Source organism: Monodon monoceros, unplaced genomic scaffold (genome assembly GCF_005190385.1).
Source record: "Monodon monoceros isolate NGI ecotype Baffin Bay Population unplaced genomic scaffold, NGI_Narwhal_1 Super_Scaffold_4, whole genome shotgun sequence".
In the NCBI taxonomy this organism is placed as follows: Eukaryota; Metazoa; Chordata; class Mammalia; order Artiodactyla; family Monodontidae; genus Monodon; species Monodon monoceros.
This window is the reverse complement of record NW_021703781.1, coordinates 77,349,578-77,372,198: the sequence shown is the minus strand read 5'-3', so window position 1 is coordinate 77,372,198 and position 22,621 is coordinate 77,349,578. Positions and strand designations below refer to the sequence as shown.

General features: G+C 43.8%; 1 protein-coding gene across 9 annotated transcripts in view; it reads right to left on the bottom strand.

The window, feature by feature from the left end:
* Nucleotides 1–22,621, bottom strand: part of DOCK1 (dedicator of cytokinesis 1) — a 528,766-nt gene that overhangs the window by 112,349 nt on the left and 393,796 nt on the right. For all 9 annotated transcript variants that reach the window (XM_029245561.1, XM_029245563.1, XM_029245558.1 and 6 more), the window contains one exon: nucleotides 3,907–3,985. In XM_029245561.1, the coding sequence (XP_029101394.1) occupies nucleotides 3,907–3,985 (79 nt within the window). The remainder of the gene's footprint in view (nucleotides 1–3,906; nucleotides 3,986–22,621) is intronic.

Below are 22,621 nucleotides of genomic sequence, written 5' to 3'. Positions count from 1 at the left end.
CTGGTTAGGGGTGATGAGAATGTAAGTTTCCTGCATTTGGTATTCTTACTCTAGTTAGGCAGGGGACGGTCTCTGTTTGTATGAAATATATACTACAGATCTGGGGAGGTGATAGGGTGTCAGGCTGGCAGCTCACTAGGATAAGGTTAAGAAAAAAAAGTTCTTCGTACCATACTTGCTGGAAATGAGAAGCAGACTGAGGAGGGACAGAGGGAAGCAGTAGCAGCCCACAGGGATGACTAGTTAAAGGAGAAGGAAGTGTCAGGAGAGAGAACTGTGCAGGGAATGTTAGAACATAAAAATGCACCTTGTGGGAGCGGCCACTGCCTGGACCACACGCTGAAGGCGGCCTCGGCCACATGGCACCCAAGCCTCCCCCTGGGGGTGGGAGGGTGGGAGCCCCCCAAAGTGGAACAATCAAATGCACTTCACACTTGCCAAGGGACAAAGGCCAAAAGGGCTCATTGCAGCCAAGGTGATGGGCCTGAAGGGAGCATCCAGAGGACCGTATGCATGAAACAATGCGCAAGCTCAGCGATAACCAGTAAGCCCACACCCACCGCAGTCACACCGGAAACACACAGCCATCTCACGTGACAGGCACGGCCTACACGGATAAAACAAGAAAACCTAATGAAGGACACAGAAAAAGGCCTAAATATTCCTGTGTGGGATGGGAGAAAATAAATACTGCCACGTATTCCCCAAAATGCTGTTACATTTCCCCTACAATTACTTATGAATTCAACCGAATCCTAGTTAAAATGCAGACAGCATTTTTAAGAAGTTTAACAAGGTGATTTTGAATTTCACACAGAGGAGGAAATGCGCAAAAAGAGTCAAGATAATTTTGCAATAACACACTAACGGGGAAGTCCTGGTTATACTAGCTGGGTATAAAACCCATAGGTAATAACACAGAAAACAGAAATGTACCCACATGCATTTGTAATTATGAGTTTCCTCAGTGGCAGTTCAAATCACTGGGAAAGAAGAAACTATTTATAATGTGAAATAAAATTCATATGTTATTTAAACATAAAAATTCTTCTCTGCCCTTTGGACTCCTTTCTCCCCTCACTGTGCATTGTGTATCTGCATTAGGCACTGACCAAACCTCGCCCATCGGCAGAAAATAGCTGCTCAACCATAAAGAGAAACATTCTCCTCGCATCAACAAGACAACTCCTTAAAAGATAACATCCTTTCTTGACCTTGTAAGGGGTCACATGACCCAACTTGATGACTTAGATCTGGATTATGTAAACTGTCAATAATATGTCATTTGATGTGCCACCCTCTGTCTCAAAAAAACTTATATGTGCCTTGATTTCTAACTGGCAGAACAGTTCTCAGAGCTTTCTGAGATGTTCTTCCTGGGTTATAATCCTCAAATTCAGCTTGAATTAAATTTTCCAATTCTTCCTTAGACTGACTAATTTTTTGTCACCAATAAAATAATGTGGGAAAAAGTAAAGTTAAACTCTGGCCCCTAACGCTAACTATAGAAAATGCAGATGCATATAAACAACAAGGACCAACTGTATAGCACAGAGAACTATATTCAATGTCTTGTAATAACCTATAATGGAAAAGAACCTGAAAAAGAATACAGATGTATATATCTTATGTATATATATATGTATCTGAATCACTTTGCTGTACACTTAAAGCAAACACAACTGTAAATCAACTATACATCAATTTTTCAAAAATCATTAAAAAAAGAAATCACAGATGGATTAATCATTGGAAAGTTAAAAAAAAGCAGAACTATAAAGGTATTATCAGAGACTATCTACATAAAGAATAGTTAAATTTATAATCAAAGACGGATTTGCCAAGCAAAACATAAAACCCAAAAGCCATAAAAGAACTGACACATTTAACTACAGAAAAACCAAATATTTCTATACGATAAACCTAAACCCATGACTAGGCTATATCAAGAATTCCAACTTGCAAAAAAGTATGACAAATAGCCCAAGAGGACAGTGAGCAGAGGAAATGATCAGACAGTTCATACTAGAAATCCTCACAGCCAATTAGTACTCTCAGCCCAACTAGCAATCAGAGAAATGCCAATAAAAATAAGAGTCAACAATTTTAAAGAAATTGGTATGGGAGAAGGCTCTAGACAATGACTGCTCTCAGAGAAGGCTGGTGAGATTGCAAATTGCTAGAGCATTTTAGGTCGGTAATTTATTAGTGTCCATGAAGCTTAAAATATCTTACCAGTCAAGCCTGGCAATTATGCTTCCAGGAACCTGTTCTATAGCAATGCAGCACTGAGATGCGTGTGCCACACTGTTCATGGCAGCACTGCTTGGAAATGGGAGAAACTGAAAATAGCCTGCAGGTTATCAGTGCAGGAATGCCTGCACCAATGTTGGTAACATTTATGTTGTGGAACATGATAGAAGTGAAAACCACGGCTGGCACGACCCAATTCACGTTCAAAACCAAAAGAAAGCAGGTCTAGGTCCAGATACAGCTGACTCTTGAACAACTCGAGTTTGAACTACTCGGGTCCACTCACAGGTGGATATTTTCCAGTAGTAATACTACAGTACTGCATAGTGGTTGGCCGAATTATACTCAGATTAATCACCTTCCACCCCGCCCTCCCACATTGCTTAAGGGTCAACTGTAAATGCTTAAAGAAGCCTCAAGGAGAACACACAACAATTATTTAAAAAGTTACCCGGCAGAGGGAGAAAAGAGTGAAAGGGTGGTAAGGGGCCTTTCATATTTTATTCGATGTGTGGATTTACACTGCATAAATATTTTACGTGCATGTATCTGTGTATCAGGACGTGTGAAAACAAACATTAAGCAGAGAAAATAATAAAACATTTAAAATTGTGAAAAATAGTAAGTAACATTTCCAAATACACAGTACCTGATGTACCACTATGTACTTAAATGACGATAAAACATTTTTAATTTAAAAAAATGATACAAGAAATAGGGCCTAGGCACGTAAGAACTTAATCTAATAAACCGAGTAGCACATTAGCTCTAAATTTTCTGAAGACCATGCAAAAGGGAAGGTAGATGGTTGTCTAATTTTTGTTCTCTGGTAACTCAGTTTTGAGCCAGACCACCCTCTGGGTATACATAAATTCTTCAGGTTCCTTCTCAGTGAAAAATCCCACCCAGGAAACTAACCTGTTTGCATTTGGATGCTTTTATTTGCAAACTTTAGTAAATGAAACTACATAATGGCAAAATCATGATTAGCAGAAATATATCCGAAGTTCAGTGGAAATGAGAGTCACAAATAGTAGATGCATAGTAAGAAATCATGCCAGGGAAAAACCAATCCTTTTTACACACACACACACACACACACACACACACACACACACGCACTCCACAAGCACTGGAGAAGTAGGGCCAACGTGGAAGGATCAGCTGACCACAGCCCAGGGGTGTTGCAGGGCTGGGACCTTTTGCCTGGTAAAGGCCAATTGGGGCAGCACAAAGCCGGAAGAGAATATATCAGGGGAAAACCTACAGCTACAAGCAAGCTGGGCTCAGTGATGCAGACCCACTTCTCCTCCTGGGCTGACCCTCATCACATTAGGATGGTCTGAGACTATCTTGGCAGCCTCACCAATTGAGATTTGGTGGCCTTCCTGCTCAGAGAGTCCCTACTTGTCACTCTGATTCAAGACTTTCACTCTGAAACAGCTCCATCTCCTTCCTCGCTAAACTGAGCAAATAGCCCAAAGGCATCATTTTCAATCCTCGGGTTCCAGTATCACACACTGTAAATTCCATTTCCACACCTTAAATGGGAAAACTTAAGTTCAAGGATTAGAAATATAAGATATGGGCTCAGACCAGCAATTTGTTTTAACATGATTTCTTAACAATGGTCATGTCTACCTCTCCTCTTACCTGCAGCTCAAAGTTGGCTTGATCCAGAAATTTTTTGTTCAGCATATCTGCATACTGATTAATCGCTCGCAGAAAGACTCTGAAAGATTAAGAGAAAATTACATAATTACACACTTCTGCTCTGGCATCTCTGGAGGTTTGGCATTTCAACTAGCTACAATCCAAGACTGTCTGGCATGGGAACTCTCTAAGTCCTGTGAAAAGCTGTGAGGTTTTGCCAGTGAAAAGCCCAGAGAATTATATGCAGATGTTCTCCAAATTAATCAAGGAAACATGCAGAATAAAAGAAACAGACCAAAATAACAGAGTGTGGAAGTAACATATGAAAAATATCACTAAAAACCCTAATTTTTTTAAAAAGAAAAGGTGCAAATTAAATATTTTTCTCAAGTCACAATGTATCAGTGTTACCAAATTGGTCTTTGCTTAGCTGGCTTTTTAAAGTGAAGCATTTGAAAGCACTATTACACACTGTCAGGCTTGGAATGGTTTGGCATGTCGACTGGAAAAAAATGCACAACCTAAAAGGTGAGAATTATGTTTTATTCGGCGGACAAAACTGAGGACTTAAGCCTAGGACACAGCATCTCAGATCGCTCTGAGGGACGGCTCCAAAGAGGTGAGGGTGGGGCCAGGATCCACAGGAGTTTTTGCAACAAAGACCAGGTAGTCAGAACTTCAAAAGATTACTAAGAAATGGACAAATTCTTGGAAAGGTACAACTGTCCAAAACGGAACCAGGAAGAATTAGAAAATATAAACAGACCAATCACAAGTAATGAAATTGAAATTGATTAAAAATCTTCCAACAAATAAAAGTCGAGGATCAGTTGGCTTCACAGGCGAATTCTATCAAACATTTAGAGAAGAGCTAACACTCATCCTTCTAAAACTCTTCCAAAAAATTGCAGAGGGAGGAACACTCCCAAACTCATTCTATGAGGCCACCAACACCCTGATACCAAAAGTAGACAAAGATATCACAAAAAAAGAAAAGTACAGACAATTATCACTGATGAATATAGACGTAAAAATCCTCAACAAAATTCTAGCAAACAAAATCCAATAACACATTAAAAGGATCATACACCATGATCAAGTGGGATTTATCCCAGGAATGCAAGGATTCTTCAATATACGCAAATCAACCAGTGTGATACACCATATTAACAAATTAAAGAATAAAACCATATGATCATCTCAATAGATGCAGAAAAAGCTTCTGACAAAATTCAACACCCATTTATAATAAAAAAAACTCTCCAGAAAGTGGGCATAGAGGGAACCTATCTCAACATAATAAAGGCCATATATGATAAACCCACAGCAAACATCATTCTCAGTGGTGAAAAAGTGAAAGCATTTCTTCTAAGATCAGGAACAAGACAAGAGCGTCCACTCTTGCCACTATTATTCAACATAGTTTTGGAAGCCCTAGCCACAGCAATCAGAGAAGAAAAAGAAATAAAAGGAATACAAATTGGAAAAGAAGTAGCAAAACTGTCACTGTTTGCAGATGACGTGATTCTATAACGTAGAAAATCCTAAAGATGCCACCAGAGAACTACTAGAGCTAATCAAGGAATTTGGTAAAGTTGCAGGATACAAAACTAATGCACAGAAATCTCTTTCATTTCTATACACTAACAATGAAAGATCAGAAAGAGAAATTAAGGAAACAACCCCATTTACCATTGCAACAAAAAGAATACCTAGGAATAAACCTACCTAAGGAGGCAAAAGACCTGTACTCTGAATACTATATAACACTGATGAAAGAACTCAAAGATAACATAAATAGATGGAGAGATATACCATGTTCTTGGATTGGAAGAATCAATATTGTGAAAATGACTACACTACACAAAGCAATCTACAGATTTAATGCAATCCCTGCCAAACTACCAATGGCATTTTCCACAGAATTAGAACAAAAAATTTTGCAATTTGTATGGAAACACAAAAGACCTGAACAGACAAAGCAATCTTGAGAAAGGAAAACAGAGCTGGAGGAATCAGGTTCTCCAACTTCAGATTATGCTACAAAGCTAGAATAATCAAGGCAGTACGGTGCTGGCACAAAATCAGAAATATAGATCAATGGTACAGGATAGAAAGCCCAGAGATAAACCCACACACCTATGGTCACCTTATCTTTGACAAAGGAGGCAAGGATATACAATGGAGGAAAGATAGCCTCTTCAATAAGTAGTGCTGGGAAAACTGGACAGAATGAAATTACAACACTCCCTAACACCATACACAAAAATAAAATGGATTAAAGACCTAAATGTAAGACCGGACACTATAAAACTCTGAGAGGAAAACATAGGAAAAACACTCTTTGACATAAATCACAGCAAGATCTTTTTTGAGCCACCTCCCAGAGTAATGAAAATAAAAACAAAAATAAACAAACGGAGATTGACCCTTTGTCAATTGCTTCATTTGCAAATATTTTCTCCCATTCTGAGGGCTGTCTTTTAGTCTTGTTTACATTTTCCTTTGCTGTGCAAAAGCTTTTAAGTTTCACTAGGTCCCATATGTTTATTTTTGTTTTTATTTCCATTTCTCTAGGAGGTGGGTCAAAAAGGACCTTGCTAAAGCAGAAACTAACATACCACTGTAAAGCAATTATACTCCAATAGAGATGTTAAAAAAAAAGTAAACAAATGGGACCTAATGAAACTTAAAAGCTTTTGCACAGAAAAGGAAACCATAAACAAGACTAAAAGACAGCTCTCAGAATGGGAGAAAATATTTGCAAGTGAAGCAACTGACAAAGGATTAATCTCCAAAATATACAAGCAGCTCAATATCAAGAAAACAAACAACCCAATCAAAGAGTGGGTGGAAGACCTAAATAGACATTTCTCCAAAGAAGACAGGTGGCCAAGAGGCACATGAAAAGATGCTCAACATCACTAATTATTAGAGAAATGCAAGTCAAAACTACAATGAGGTATCACCTCACACCAGTCAGAATGGCCAACATCAAAAAATCTACAAACAATAAATACTGGAGAGGGGGTGGAGAAAAGGGAACCCTCTTGCACTGCTGGTGGGAATGTAAATTGATACAGCCACTATGGAGAACAGTATTAAGTTTCCTTACAAAACTAAAAATAGAACTACCATATGACCCAGCAATCCCACTACTGGGCATGTACCCTGAGAAAACCCTAATTCAAAAAGACACATGTACCCCAGTGTTCATTGCAGCTCTATTTACAATAGCCAGGACACGGAAGCAACCTAAGTGTCCATCGACAGGTGAATGGATAAAGAAGATGTGGTACATATATACAATGGAATATTACTCAGCCATAAAAAGGAATGAAATTGGGTCATTTGTAGAGATGTGGATGGACCTAGAGTCTGTGATACAGAGTGAAGTAAGTCAGAAAGAGAAAAAAAAATATATCGTATACTAACGCATATATGTGGAATCTAGAAAAATGGTACAGATGAACCTATTTGCAGGGCAGGAACAGAGATGCAGATCTAGAGAACAGACATGTGGAGGTGGGGGAAGGGGAGGGTGGGATGAATTGGGAGATTAAGACTGACATATATACACGACCATGTGTAAAATAGCTAGCTAGCGGGAACCTGCTGTATAGCGCAGGGAGCTCAGCTCAGTGCTCTGTGATGACCTAGATGGGTGGGATGGGGGGGGTGGGAGGGAGGTCCAAGAGGGAGGGGATATATGTATACATACAGCTGATTCACTTCCTTGTACAACAGAAACTAACACAACACTGTAAAGCAACTATACTCCAGTTAAAAAAAAAAAGAAGAAAGAAAGAAAGAAAAAGAAAATCAGATATCTCAAGTTAAGGAATTTAGTGTTTTTCATATATGGGAAGATATGAGTCTGGGCTCACTGAAATCGTTCCTTTGATGTGCACCTCAGCTCTCTGGGGCCAGTATCCTGTGCTTTCTCGTCCTGAGTTCACTCTGGGCTCACCATAGGGGTGGCTATAATGTGATGGCTTGCTGGCTGCAATATCCTTTGTTTACTGATATGGCAGGGGGCATTTTTTTCTTTTAATCGATAGGTGAAATATCATCAAGCTTGGACGTATGGCTTACTTCAGTATCGTTTGTCCTATACGCCAAATGCTAATTTTAGTCACTGTTTACTTGTTTAAATAAAATGAAAAAGCTTTAGCAGATATGAGAGTAACTTGACAAGGGTTTTAGAAGGAATTTTAATTCACTGATTCATTGATAAGGTACCATGTTAAGAACACAGGACAAAATATCACAGCCTTCCATACCTTGGCTTTCCTTTCCTGTGATGGAATATATTATACAACTCAGGGTTGTCACAAATGACTCCAGAGTACTAAGTGTTTCACAAGGTTGTTTGTTCAGTAGATTTGTTTTATTACTCTGGAGAGTGTTTACAACAACAGAGCTCAGTCCTGATACTTCTTTTCAAATGACCCTTCTCCCTTTGCACAAAGGCAGGACGCCAGAGGGATTAGCATTAGGTCGCAGATAATAAACCTCATTACACTTCCTCTATTTAAACAGCAGGAAGCGGCCAGAGTGTAAGAGAAATCTAGGTTACTTACTAGGAAGTGGTGCTCTCTGACAACAGGATCTCTTTAGCTATGCATGCCCGGAGAAGCTCCCCAGCCCTGACAGTCCCAGAGCCACTAAAGACCAGTTAGCCTGGGAGGAGGGAGAGAGGGAAGGTCCACCTGGGGCTTTAAGGAGGTCTCCATCACCACCTCCCACCATCACCTCCTGTCCAACACCCGCTATCATGCAGCTTTCTCTGGCATAGCTCAAAGAAAGAGGATTTGCAGACATCATTTCATTAAGAGACCTATCAGGGATCCAGGACCACAACGAGTATGACAAATGACCTGTGCCGGAGTTTGCTGTCTTAGTGGCTGAAGAAAACCGTAGCCGGAGTTATCTGAATTCTTCCCTGAGATGTTAAGACATAAGCAGAAAGGAGGAATTGGTGCTGTAAGTGACTATTAATGGAGGGGCATGGGCGTGCTGGCTTGTCCACTAACCAGGAGCATGGAGTGGGCAGCAGCATATCCATCAGCCATAGGGTGGCCAGATTCTGCCACTATGAGATGCCTAGTTAAACTGGAAAAATAGCTCTTCTGGCTGAATTTCATAATTTATTGAAAAAAAAAGCTGAATACAGGGCACTGAGGGCATCCTGACAAATTAATCCAGCACCAGGACAAAATCACTAGATTCAGGACATGCCTCCTATATACAGGTCACCTGGCAACCCTAATCAGCCCTCCAGTCTTGGGCTGAGGTTGCCCGTGTCATGTTCGGTCCTCAGAAGTACGGAATGCATGGCTCAAGAGAAGATGCTCTACCCGGCCCATGTGACCCTTGGCAATTGTGTTCCGTAGCATCTGGGGATGTGCACTGCGCTGACCCCAGCAACCGGAGGAATGCCCCAAGTGTCGGTGGAGTAAAACAACTTCCTGTCATGGGGCGGAGAGGGGCTGTCAGACAGCACAAAACCACTAGGCTTCTGGCCGGGGACATTTTCTTTTTCCCCTTAACTTTTCCTTCGGCTTCAGGAATTGGCCGTTCACTGGTGCAGCCCAGAGTCCTTGTGAGCTTTAAGGAAGCCACTCTCTTCAGCCCTCTATGACAATAACGACAAGTTCACTTGGACATGCATTATTATTACGGGCTAATTATTGTGCCTCAAGATAGCACCCAAACAGCTGCAAGATGCTACTTCTAATTAAGCTCTGGAACAATTTCGGCTAGTTAAATAAAGATATTGCTCAAAATGACTTAAAAAAAAAAAGATGCCATGCTGAAATAATATGAAGGCTGAGCAAAAACTTTTTAATGAACTGACAACTGAGAAGGGGCAATGCTGAGAGAGAGTCTATAATTTAGAGTCGCTATAAATTTTTTAAAAAGCCAGGACAAAAAACACAAATAACACAAAATACAAGTTGTAGGGGAAAAACTAAAGAGATGATCAAATAAAAACCATCATCAATGGTGCAACAGAGGTGCGCCACTCAGGCTACAGGCATCAAGGGCCACGTCACTTCTGCAGAGCCACCCAGGACACACATACATTCCATCCTACCTTTCACACTTGATGGGATTAAAATCTTAGCAATGTTCCAAGTCCACCTGAACACAAATCAATTAACTAGGCAAAAAGAACCATAAACAGAGGCTAACTTTTAGGTAAGAATATTTAATATCTGCTGTAATTCATGAGTTATTTCTAGTAACCATCAAACTGCGGGAAATAAGTAAGAAAATCACATTAGAAACGTGTGCGTAACAACCTGCTTCACGTCAAAGGTTATGGGAAGCATCAGAGCTAAGCCAAGCGACTGGACAGTAGGGTGCCTTACTAGTCTGCTGAAATGGAGGGTTTCAGCCCAGCTCAGCAGAGGGGAAGAGCAAGTCTTTTCTGTCAGGGAGCAATGAGAGGGAGGATGGGGTGCAAGTGGGCTCCGCTCTGCATCCCTGGTGACCCTGTCCACGCTGGGCACCGCTGGAGTTGCACTCAAGGACAGAGAAGCCCTCCAGACTGTTCCCAAATGGTCCTGTTTATTCACCCTCGTGTCTGCAATGCCAAATTGGCATCCGGCACATCACATATGTTCACTATGTATTAGCCACAGGAAAGAATGAATGGATGAATATGGATGGATGGATGGATGGATGGATGGATGATGGATGGATGAACTGGCCCAGGGGATCAAGCCCTGACCCACATCAGAGGGCTCAGGGAGGCTAGAATATTTGGTAGCCCCCAGCTCTCCCTGGAGTCCTTGCATTCCAAGTAGATTTTCCACTGTGGGGTTCAGCTCTTTAGAGGTTCTTGATAACCAAATTTCTCATTAGGCATTTGGCATTTATGGCTGGGTATTGCTCCCCTCCACTTCTGGAGCTAGTTCCTTAATGGAGGGAACCTCGTCTTTTACACATCAGGATCCCCCAAAGCACATCTTACCACTGTGCATATTTAGAAATGTTCTGATCTAAGGGAGCATCAGTTTATAACTGCACTAACAGATGTCTCAGAGCCAGTGGTATGTCCAGGAACTCCTACCACGCAAACAAACACCCACACCCACACCCACAGCCCCCCACACACACACTCAGAGCCTGCTCTAGAGGGGAGGGGGAATCTACCCTCTGGCAATCTGCATTGGTCTTTATTCTCTCCATCCAACATTACTGTACATAAATGTCACGACCCAGTGAATAGAGGTCATGCCTACTGTTCATAATGTTCCCAGCTCCCAAGAACACGAGAACGAGATGCTTGCAGGGAGGGGACAGAGAACACGGTGGGTAGAAGGCAGGGAGCAGTTGGGACAGGTGTTGCTTTGACTCTGCCAGAAAAGAGAGGGAGTGGAAGAGATGTGAACCAAGCAAGTCATGTCTCATTCTGAGCCACGAGAATGAAGTAATTTCTAAAAAATGAAGCTAATGGTGTGAGAACTAAATGCTTTCATGGATGCTGTCCCACACGGTCAAAATGATTAAGAAAAAGGGCAAGCCAATATTTCACAGAGCTCTTTTCAATCATTTTTAATCTATGAAAGGATTTATTTATAATCTAAACATTTTAAAGGTAAAACCGAACACACAAAATAAATAATGTAGAGAGAGCCACAGGCAAATCCCCCAAAGACTCAGAAGCCCTAAGGTCTAGATGTACTGTCTGTAGACATTCAAATTATTCAAGACCAGTGGCTGCACCTTTTCTTGTTAATGGCTCCATGGAAAGAACTTCATCTCACTCTGCTTGGTAACTGACTCCTTCCTGTGTCCAGAGAGTCAGTCATCACCTTTACCCCCTTGTCACAACGTTACCCATTTTAAATAATCTGGGGGCCTGGTGACACAGAGATCACTCATTCCCAAAGCTCATACAATTAAAAACAAACAAACAAAAAAGCCCAGGAAATTCTCCTTGACTTCCTTCTCTTCTACATGGACATTTAACTACAGTGAGCTGCCGCTGGAAACAAAATGCTGTGCTATAATTCCTGACGGTGTCAAATACGAGTTTAACTGGCTACACACACAGGCTTATCCAATTACAGTTTTAATCTAATTATTTCTATCAACTATTATCTATCTACCTACCTACCTATCTATCCATCCATCCATGTACCTATCCATCCATCTACCCGTCTATCCATCCATCCATCTATCTATCTACCTGTCTATCTATCTATCCATCTACCTAACCATCTATCTATTATCTATCTACCCACCCATATCTCTCTCTTTACATCCATGTAAACATTTGGCTAGAAGACCTTCAAAAGGTGCCCAAGTTTTTGAGATTCTCCTATTTTCAACCAACACATAAAGGTACTAAACTATGGGGCCTCTAAACTATCTTGAACTTTAAATCTCAGGGTTTTTTTTTCCTTTACCTTTGAGATTAAAGGTAAGGAAGATGTACTGCCACATAATTCAAAGTCATTTGAACACTATGGCCTCGGCTGAACCTTTACAAAATGGAAAGTAGCATTTGGTAAAAAGGGGACACAAGCCCCATGACTCGACTTCTGCATGTGTTCGAGAGAAGGCTGGGTGAGGGGGAGCGAGGCTCTGACAAGGAGGCAGCTGCCGGTTTCCAAGTCTCCCAACCACAGGCGTTTTCCAGAAGCCATCCCCCGGCCTTGCCTCTCACCCACATCCCCCCTGTATTGAGCTCCAGCAGGGGACCGTCCCCCAAAGGTACCTAATGGAAAGCAATGTGTGCTGAGCAACAAAAGGAGCACAGTTATGTGTAACTGAGAAGAAGGGAACTTAGAAAGCGGAACATAATCAGGAACCAATTTAACTACTAGAAGCTCCTGGCACAATTACAGTCCCTAAAATGACTTTATTATGACAGGGCCACAGGCATTTCTGTATCTCCGTTACCCAGTGTTTGCTGCCAATGGAAGTGGAAGATGAGAGGCCTTATTACTACAGAGAGAAATACATCTATCGAGAGATGCCCTGAGCTTCCAGTGCAAGGCAAAGCCCCATTTCTCAAATGGTGAAGCTGTGGGGCTTCTCTTATTCCTTCTCTAAACTTACTTTAAGCTATATAATTAGATTGTACAGTTCAATATGAGGGCATTTAAATACGTCTGGCATTCACATTAGAGTCGCTCTGGGGGGAAAAGAGAAATCTGCATCTTTTAACAAAATGTTTTGCCCAAAGTGGTTAGACAAAAGGCAACAAATGTAAAGCGACACATCCTATCCCTGCAGAACAATAAGTCAAGGAATCGTGGTTGGAAATTTGCCTGAAAATGATTTTTCCGCATCATTCAGGAATGCTGGGAAGGAGAGGCAACTACAGGTGAAATGATGAAAGAGGTGCAGAGGCTGTCACTTCAATTCCAAGGGACGGATGCTTTCCTCCAGCTGATCGGTCTCCTGGCATCTCCCACAAGCAGCATGGCATCAAGTCAGTGTCTAAACAGCGTCAGCCACTTCCCCTGGTGGGATCTTGGGTGAGGAACGAAGACCACGTGAGCACAGAGAAGGGACTTCTAGGAAAGACCCTGGTGTGTCTCGAGGTGAAGTGATGCACGGAAGGTGGGGGGCTTTGGTGGGACCCGCCCCCAGTCTCTGCAACTTGGGAAACAGTGGGAAGACCAATGTCATGAGAACTTTCTGGGAATGAGGCTGGAAGAGTTGGCTGGGGCCGTGAGAGGTTGGAGACACCAAGGTGCAGAATTTGCACCTCTGATGGTAGGCAATGGGGGCCCTGAGGACTTTAAAGCAGGGAAGAGGCCAGAAAGACAAAAGGGTCGGCCGCCCTTGTTTCCTGAATGCATGAGATTTCCTCATTTCTTTTTCAAATCAATAAGCCTTCGACATCCGTCAGACTCCTAAGTAAAATGCAGATTGCTCTGAACCTTTCTGCTGGCCAGCTCTGGGAGATCCACAGACCTGGAGAAGTGGGCTCAGTCCGTGAGGCCCAGGAATACAGAGAATTCCCAGGGAGAGTCTGCTCCAGACTAAGAAGGCCTCATCCCTGCTGGGGGTCTCCTGGAGCAGACATCTGTGGGCCCTGGTCTGCAGCTCTGACTCATGCTCAACACACTGGTGCTCTAGATGCACGGTCTGTCTCCTGTCTCAGGTTCCGGCCAAAACAGTGCGTGTCACGCATGAACCACTGTGGGCTGAAGGCGAGACATCCTGAAAGTGGCGGGACCGACCACCGCTCTCTGCCACTTGACCACCCACCTAACTTTCTGCTGCTTTGCTGGTAAAGCGTCTTCTGAGCACCTTGTGCGTTCCAGGCAGTGTTGTTACTTCACAGACATCACTGTGTGTGATGCTCACAAGTCTTGTGGGGTATGAATTACCTAATATTTTACAAATAAGGAAACGAAAGCTCAGAGGAGCAAAAGTCCATGTTCCTTACAGTAGGCTTAGATCAAGGTGACAACTGGTCACAATTATGCCACCTTCCTTAGGAGCGTCAGTCAGTGAGGTCAGCATGATACAAGTATAACCCTGCAACCGTGTTCCTTTTACACCGTATGGAGGAAAATTTCCAACATACGCAAAAGTAGACAGCAAAAGAGACCCCCGTACTCCTCACTCAGCTTCAACAATTACCACCTTCTGCTCCTGGTTGCTTCCACGCTCTCCCATCCTGCCCCCCTCCCACATTATTATTGTTGTTGTTACTTTTAAACAGACTGGATTCCTAAGGGCAGCTTTAGGTTCACAGCAAAATCGAATGCAATGTACAGAGCGTTCCCCATCCCCGCTGGCTCCTCCACGGCTGACATCCTGCACCAGGGCGGTACACGCGTTCGAACTGATGGACTTACGTTGACTCCTCATCGTCACCCAAAGCGCAGAGCGTCATTAGGGCTCACTCCTGGGGTTGTACATTCTACGGCTTCGGACAAGTATACAAGAACACATTTCCACCGTTACAGTATCATACAGAATAGTGTCACTGTGCTAAAAACCCTCTGCGCTCTGCCTGTCCACCCTCCCCCTCCCACTGGGCCCCTGCAAGCCACTGATCTTTACTGTCTCCACAGATCTGGTTTTTCCAGGATGTCATTTTGTTGAATCCTACAGTGTGCAGCCTTTTCATAGCGGCCCCTATTGTTTTTAGAATGTTTTCTAATTTTTCCCAGGTTTAAGACCCTTAACATTTAAGGCACTTTACAGCAAAGACTTGAAACACATTCTCTTGTCAAACTCTTTTCTAACTCATCTGGGCAGCAAGTGCTTGCCGTACAGAGTTCATGGGTCATCACGGCCTCCAAGCATATCCTGCTCCATAGCCCGGGCTAATGCTCAGGAAGCACCTCTGCCCCTGATGGGCCGGAGGGTTTAGGGTGGGTCGCGCTATGGAAAATGGCTTATTAGCACAGACCTCACCAGGCTTTTCTGACGTCTCCATGTCTGTGATGCGGCAGTTGTCTCATGAACGGTATCAATTACTGTTATGACTAATACACACCCACCCCTGGCTTCTTCCCACGCTGCCTACAACTATTTCTCCCATCCTTCAAGGCAAGGTTCCCCACAGCCTAATTTTGTAAATAAAGATTTTTGATTTCTTTTTTTAATAAATGCTTAAAAAATTGTGGTAAAGTACATGTAACACAAAACTGACTATCTTAACCATTTTTAAATGTACGCACGTTTCGGTGGCATTAAATACGTTCACCTTGTTGTGCAACCATCACCACCAACCATTTCCAGAGCTCTTTTCATAAAACAGAAACTCTGTCCTGATTAAACAGTAACCCTCTACTCTCTCCAGCCCCTGGCCCCTGGCAACCACCCTTCTCCTTTCTGTCTCTAGGATTTTGATTACTCTAGGGACCTCACAGAAGTGGAATCCTACAATGTCTGTCATTTTGTGTCTGGCTTACTTCACTCAGCATAATGTCCTCAAGGTTCATCCATGTTGTAGCATGTGTCAGAACGTCCTTCCTATTAAAGGCTGAATAATATTCTATTGTATGGATAACACCACATTTTATTTATCCACTCATCCATGGATGGGCACTTGGGTTGCTTCCACCTTTCGGCTACAGTGAAGAATGCTACTGTAAACATGGGTGAACAAATATCTCTTCAAGTCCCTGCTTTCAATTCTTTTGGTTCTATACCCAGAAGTGGAATTGCTAGGTCAGGTGGTAATTCTATGTTTAGTTTTCCGAGGAACCTCCATACTCTTTTCCGCAGCGGTCGTACCATTTTACATTCTGGCCAACAGTTCAAGGTTCCAATTCCTCCACATCTTTGCCAACACTTGCGTTTTTCCGTTTTGGGTTTTTATGTTTTTGTTTTTGGATAGTAGCCATTCTAATGGGTGTGAGGTGGTATAAATAAAGTTTTCTTAGAACACAACCACATCTTTTCATTGAGGGATTTTCTATGGCTGTGTTCGCACGACAAAGGCAGTGTTGAACAGTGATGCCTGCAAAGGTACCTGGCCCTTAACAGAAAGTTTTGCCAACCTCTGCAAAGCTGTGCTTCAGTTCTGGTCTGTCCTCTACACAGATTTTTGGAGAGTTCTTCACCTATTTCAGGAGGGAGCCAGGGCTCTCATCTGTTTCTTGGCATCAGAAAATAAAGCTTGTTGATCAAACAGATGTTAAAAAGCCCCCTCCAGAGCTTAGAGAAAACAGCTTCCTTATTTGAGCCTAGGAGTGGTGTTACCAAGAGTTGGGAGAGGAACCTCCCTGGCAGTCCAGTGGTTAAGACTCTGCACTTCCACTGCAGGGGATGAAGGTTTGACCCCTGGTTGGGGAAGATCCCACATGCCGCGAGGTGTGGGCCAAAAAAAAAAAAAAGATTTGGGAACCAAAGTCGGCAGGTTCCCTCCATTTGCACCTCCAGGTGCAACTCACTAACAGTTTTATTTCAGGGTCAAGTTTTTTAAATGTATAAAGCCACCCTCTCCCTCTACTCTCTAATACCTTCTTCTTCTACTTTCCTCTCCATCCCCAATCCTGCCTGCCTCACCTATTTCAACATCACACAACATCACAAAATAAGTGTTGGCTGATTTAGGGACATCCTGGGTAAAGGGGGAAAATCCCCAAGACAGACACATCAGGAAGGCCCAACAGCAAATGCTAAGAAGTGAGATGTCTCCATTGATGGAGGGGCCATGCAAGGGACAGGCATATCTCCATTCTAGAATCAGCCGTGTCGAATAAGCGAGGGTCCTGGCTGACCCCAGAGACCCCCGCCACCAGCACCCCAGCATCCATCTGGCAAGCCTCCTCCCTCCTCTCCCACGGTCCACCTGTTGTTCCCGTGATTATAACTAGAGGCGTCAGGACAGCCATGGTGGATCTGCCCGAGGACAGCCACGGGTGGGTAGGCTAGGGGGCAGAGGAAGCGGGAGGGAGGTGTGACCACTGACCCATCCCTTGGCCATACGCCCCGACTGCCCTGGAAGACATTTCCAGGGTGTAAGAGCGTGTGTATCTGTCACCGAAGTATTTTCTGAGTTACAGATATGTGGAAGTAGGGGGTGGTGGTAGAAAAGAGGACTCAAGAGTTGCTTTTTAGTGATGAAACAGTTTGGAAATAAACAGTGGTGATGGTTGCACAGCAAGGTGGATGGAATGAATGCCACTGAACTGTACCCATACATATGGTTAAAATGGCAAATTTTATGTTATATATATTTTACCCCAATAAAAAAAAGAAAAAGAAAAACATGAGAAGGGAAGAGAACAGGGTATTTCCAGAAACTGCAGCAGGGGGAATCCTGATTTTTCTGTTCATAACCCCACCATCATCAGTATGATGCAGTGCCATGATTTAAAAACAAACAAACAAAAATAAACCAACAAATGAAGAAAAACCAACTTGGGAATAAGAACTTCTGAATTTTCCTCCCCAAAGAACCAGGTTGTTCAGATTTATTGTGGGAGGAGGTGGGGCATTAAAAAAAAGTGTGAATATAAATAAATAGAAACCTGATAATGACAACAACCATCCACCCAGAGGCCTTTAAGATCCTAGTACATCATTTCTCACTTAACCTGACACATGACAGTGGTCACCTAACAGGGCATGTCTCAAATCTACTGCAAGTCCATTGACACTTTATTCCCTATAGCACTCAGCAGTGTATCTTGTATAAAATACAGTACAATTGGATCCGCTTAGTAAGCCCAAGAAAACATGAAGTGGTCAGAGGCTCTGAGCCAACTGCAGGGCCCAGGGCAAAAAATCTTAAGAGAAACTAGCATAGTTACACAAAGGGGATGATTCTTTCCAGCTATTTCACACTCCGAATATACTAGCTATGCCCAGAATCTATCCTGGTTCATTTTCATGACTTGCTAATGGGCACTGTCATCATTTAGCAAACGAATGTAATTTGCTTTAGGTTCGTTTGCCAAAGGCTAAAAACTGGGACAAGGTTTTCTGCCCATTCAGGGGGCTGGGTGCTTGCACGTGTGCATGGAGCAGGCACCTGGCAGCTGGCGGTGTTTCCACATTTCCCCTCCTCACTGGTGTTCGGCTTCTTTTACTCACTACTCATTTAGTTTCCCTCCCACTAGGCTGGTGGGCCTCTCTGTGTGTGGGGGGGGTACCCCTCCGAGAGCTCTGTGCCTAAATCACGTCCCATCACTCAGGCTGTGCAACCTTAGGCAAGTGAATGAACACCTCTGAACTCCAGTTTTCCTTATCGAGGTCTGTGAGTGGGGGAGATAGAGGGGTCAGTGTTTGCAAAGGGCTTGGGTCATTCTAGCTGCTCAGTAATTGGCAGGTGCTATCGGGAGTGTGATAAAGATACAAAAAATGAAGACCTCTGTCCTCTTCTTTGTTATTTGTTTCCAAAGAGGCCTCTGAAGGAGCTCTTCGGCTTGTAGCGAGCAAAGGAGACTTTACAAGATCAGTGCTCACGAAAGCTCAGGTGTTGTTGAAGCTCTTAGAAAACAAGAATGTCTTGTAACTTCAGGTCTTTGATTTTATTGGGGCTTAGAATTCTTATCACTCAATGGTTGAGTGTATGGAACTTTCTTCCACTATCTTCATTCACGGAGAGCAGCTCAGGCAGTGCCAAAGACTTTCACGGAAGGGGTAACTTCTCAAGACGGAAAAGGGTGGCCTGGTGAGGTTCACGCGCAAGTTTTGAGACTAACAGTGCTGCAGAGACAGGTCCCAGCCCAGGGCCGCAGCTCATCCCCAGCTCCCGGCTGCACAGGCATCACGTGAAGGCCACCGGCCCTGGACAGTGCCGCCATCTTGGTAGCTTGTCTGCTGGTGTGTAACAAATTAGCACAAATGTAGTGGCTTCAACAGCCATTATGCCACAGTTTCACAGGTCAGAACTCCCTGCAGGCTAACTTGGGTGTTTGCTCGAGGTCTCAGAAGGCATTGGTCCAGGCATTGGCCAGGGTGGGTTCTAATATGGAGGCTCTTGACTTCCAGGCTCACAGGCAGAAGCCAATTCTTTGCAGTTGTAGGTCTGAGGCCCCCATTTCCTTGCTGCCAGCTGGGGTCCCCTCTCTACTCTTAGGAGCCACCTGCATTCCCTCTCATGTGGCCGTCGTCACATCAGCATTTGAGTCCTTCTGATGCTTCAAACTCTCATTTCCTTCTGCCATGAGCCAGAGAAAAGACTCTCCTTTTATAGGACTCCTGGGATGACATGAGGCCCACCCAGATAATCCCCCTATCTTAAGATCAACTAATTATATCTGCAAAAATCCCTTTTTCCAGGCGATGCACAGTCACAGGAACGATAATGTATCCTATTCATACTCCCATCCACGCCCCAGCAGAGGAGATTCTCCAAGGACCCTCACTGACCACTTGGAACCACAAACCTCTATGCCAAACTGCTTTTTCTGGGTCCCACTTTCATTCTTCTGCAAGCCAGAGAGAGAGAGAGAGAGAGAGAGAGAGAGTGGGGGCAGGGAGGCTGCCATCATGGAATTCTCTCTTTTGTTGGCTGCCGTGCTGTTCTGAGTATCTGAGACAAGATAAAAGACTCAGCTTAGTGAAGGGGAGGTCGGTGGAAGCTAAAACTCGAAATATCAACCTGAACCAGGTCTTGCAAGAATGAAGTGGCTCTTTCAGAAGCCGTTTGTTTGCAATCCACCGAGTGACACTTTCTATTAACAGGCATAACCTTATTCCAAGCCCAGGATGCCGTCTGATTCCAAGCTCATTTGCTTGCTGGATTCAGTGAGCTACCCAGAACACAAGAGCTCAAGAACTGAATAATGATTTTCTTCCCCGTACAGTCCATAAAAATCACCTAAACAGCCATTCTTATTTACATAATTCCTCTGATTTATCCTAAAGAAATGAGGCTTTCTTTTTAGCGAGAGTAGCATGGTCCTGCACATTAAGTACAGAACTAGAGCTTCCCATGCCCGTGCTATAACCCTAAGCAAGGAAATATAAAATTGGACACTATCATATCTCAGAGGTCTGCAAACTACAGCCCATGGGCTAAGTCCACTCGTCTGCCTGTGGTGTAAATAAAGTTTTACTGGCACAGAGGCATGCCCATTCATTTACATGTTGCAACAGTGAAGGTAGAGCCCACACAAAGCTGAAAATAAGGCTTTTTTTAATTTTATTTTTTATTTCTATAAATTTATTTATTGTATTTTTGGCTGCGTTGGGTCTTCGTTGCTGCGTGAGGGCTTTTCTCTAGTTGCGGCGAGCCGGGGCTACTCTTCCTTGCGGTGAGTGGGCTTCTCATTGCAGTGGCTTCTCCTGGTGTGGAGCACGGGCTCTAGGCGCACAGGCTTCAGTAGTTGTGGCTCGCGGGCTCTAGAGCACAGGCTCAGTAGCTGTGGCGCATGGGCTTAGTTGCTCCGCGCATGTGGGACCTTCCCGGGCCAGGGCTCGAACCCGTGTCTCCTGCATCGGCAGGTGGATTCTTAACCACTGCGCCACTAGGGAAGTCTTGACCTATTATTTAAACAAATGATTTTGAAGCAGAAAAGATGTAATTACCTATTCCAATCTCTAAAAACAGTTTCCACTACTTTCTCTCTGTAAACTAATTAATCCTCCCCTACTTGCTTGTTTAAATCTGTTTACTTTTTACTATTAAGACCGTTTGCTCTTGTTTATTCTCTCCTGGATAGAACAGTGAGCATCTCCACATCCTCAACCACAGCCATCAAGCAACCCTGAGCTTCCCCCTCATCAAAAGCCTCGCCACGAGACCGGAAGACTGGAATCAAGCCTTGGTTAGTGTTGAGAGGCAGGTTTGCACGGTGGTTAGAGTAGGGACTCCAACGATAAACAGCCTGAGGTGAAATCTGGCTTCTACCACTGACCCACTGTGCAAACTTGAGCTGGCTTCCTCCTCCATGAAATGGGTGTCAAGAGTAATCGACCTGCTAGGTGGTGAAGGTTAAATGAGCTAAAACGTGTACAGTGCCTGGAACAGTTGCTGGAACACAATAAGCTCAAGGTGAGTGTTAGGAGGTCTGAAAATTATGCTCAAGTACTTCATCAGAGAGTGCTGGTTTAAGGGATAAATTCTAAGTGCTACTACAGACAGCTGGTCACCAACCTTTAATCAGAAAACCACATTCCAGAAGACTGCTTGGGCAAGTGCTCTGGCTAAGCTTCTTCTTAATTGAAAGCACAAGCGTGAGAAGAATAATTGTTAGAAATTATTTTCTTTTGGGAAATGCGTGCCTTCTTTTTTTGTTGTTGTTGTTGTTGTCTTTTTTTTTTGTGCGGCACGCGGCCCTCTCACTGTTGTGGCCTCTCCCATTGCGGAGCACAGACTCCAGATGCGCAGGCTCCGCGGCCATGGCTCACAGGCCCAGCCGCTCCACCCAGCCGCTCCGCGGCATGTGGGATCTTCCCGGACCGGGGCACGAACCCATGTCCCCTGCATCGGCAGGCGAACTCTCAACCACTGCACCACCAGGGAAGCCCTGTGTGCCTTCTTAATGAATATAATGGTTAACAGAAGTGGGCTGTCCTAGTGGAAATCAATGCTATGCAAGGGAAGTGGATCAGCTAAAATATTTTAGGGACTCTGTTCGCTCCTGTGTGAATAGGGTGCTTGGTTCCAAGGAGCCCGGTGTTGATGGACGGGAGGCCCAGAGCTTGACCCTACGCTCTAGTGTCAAGTCACTGGTCTGGAGGACTCTGGTTGCCTGATGGTCACTATAGGCTTGTATGAACCTTGCCTCCAGAAGATTTTCTCAACACCTAAACTGACAGAGAAATGGGGCATCTTGAAGTCTCAGAACAAACTGTGTGCATTGATTGTTGGTGAGAAAGCGTTTCTTAATAGACGTCTCTGTGTGGCAGACTTCGATCTGACACTTTCACTATAACTTGGTAGCAAAGTGGTGAACAGCTACCTTTCACCCATTTTCACTAATGAACAGCTCACAGTATCTATGAAAAAGAACCTAGAACGTGCCTTCGGTCAGCTTCCAATAGTACTGCTCTCCCCCCAAACAGAGGCATGATGGGTCCTGGACTAGACTTCAGCTGCCACATCTGCAAAACGGGCTTGGAGACAATGCTGCCTGGGAGATGGCGTACATAGGGGTCCCCGATCCTGCCCTGGAAACTCAGTGGAGGCCAATCAGAGCTGTCTTCTTCAGCTGCCTCCCCTCCGAAATCAACTTTCCAGTCGTTTCTAAATTCTAATATTGACACGTTACTTTAACGAATGCCCAATTAATGGCAAGTCTGAGATGACAGGGGGTGACGGTGATGT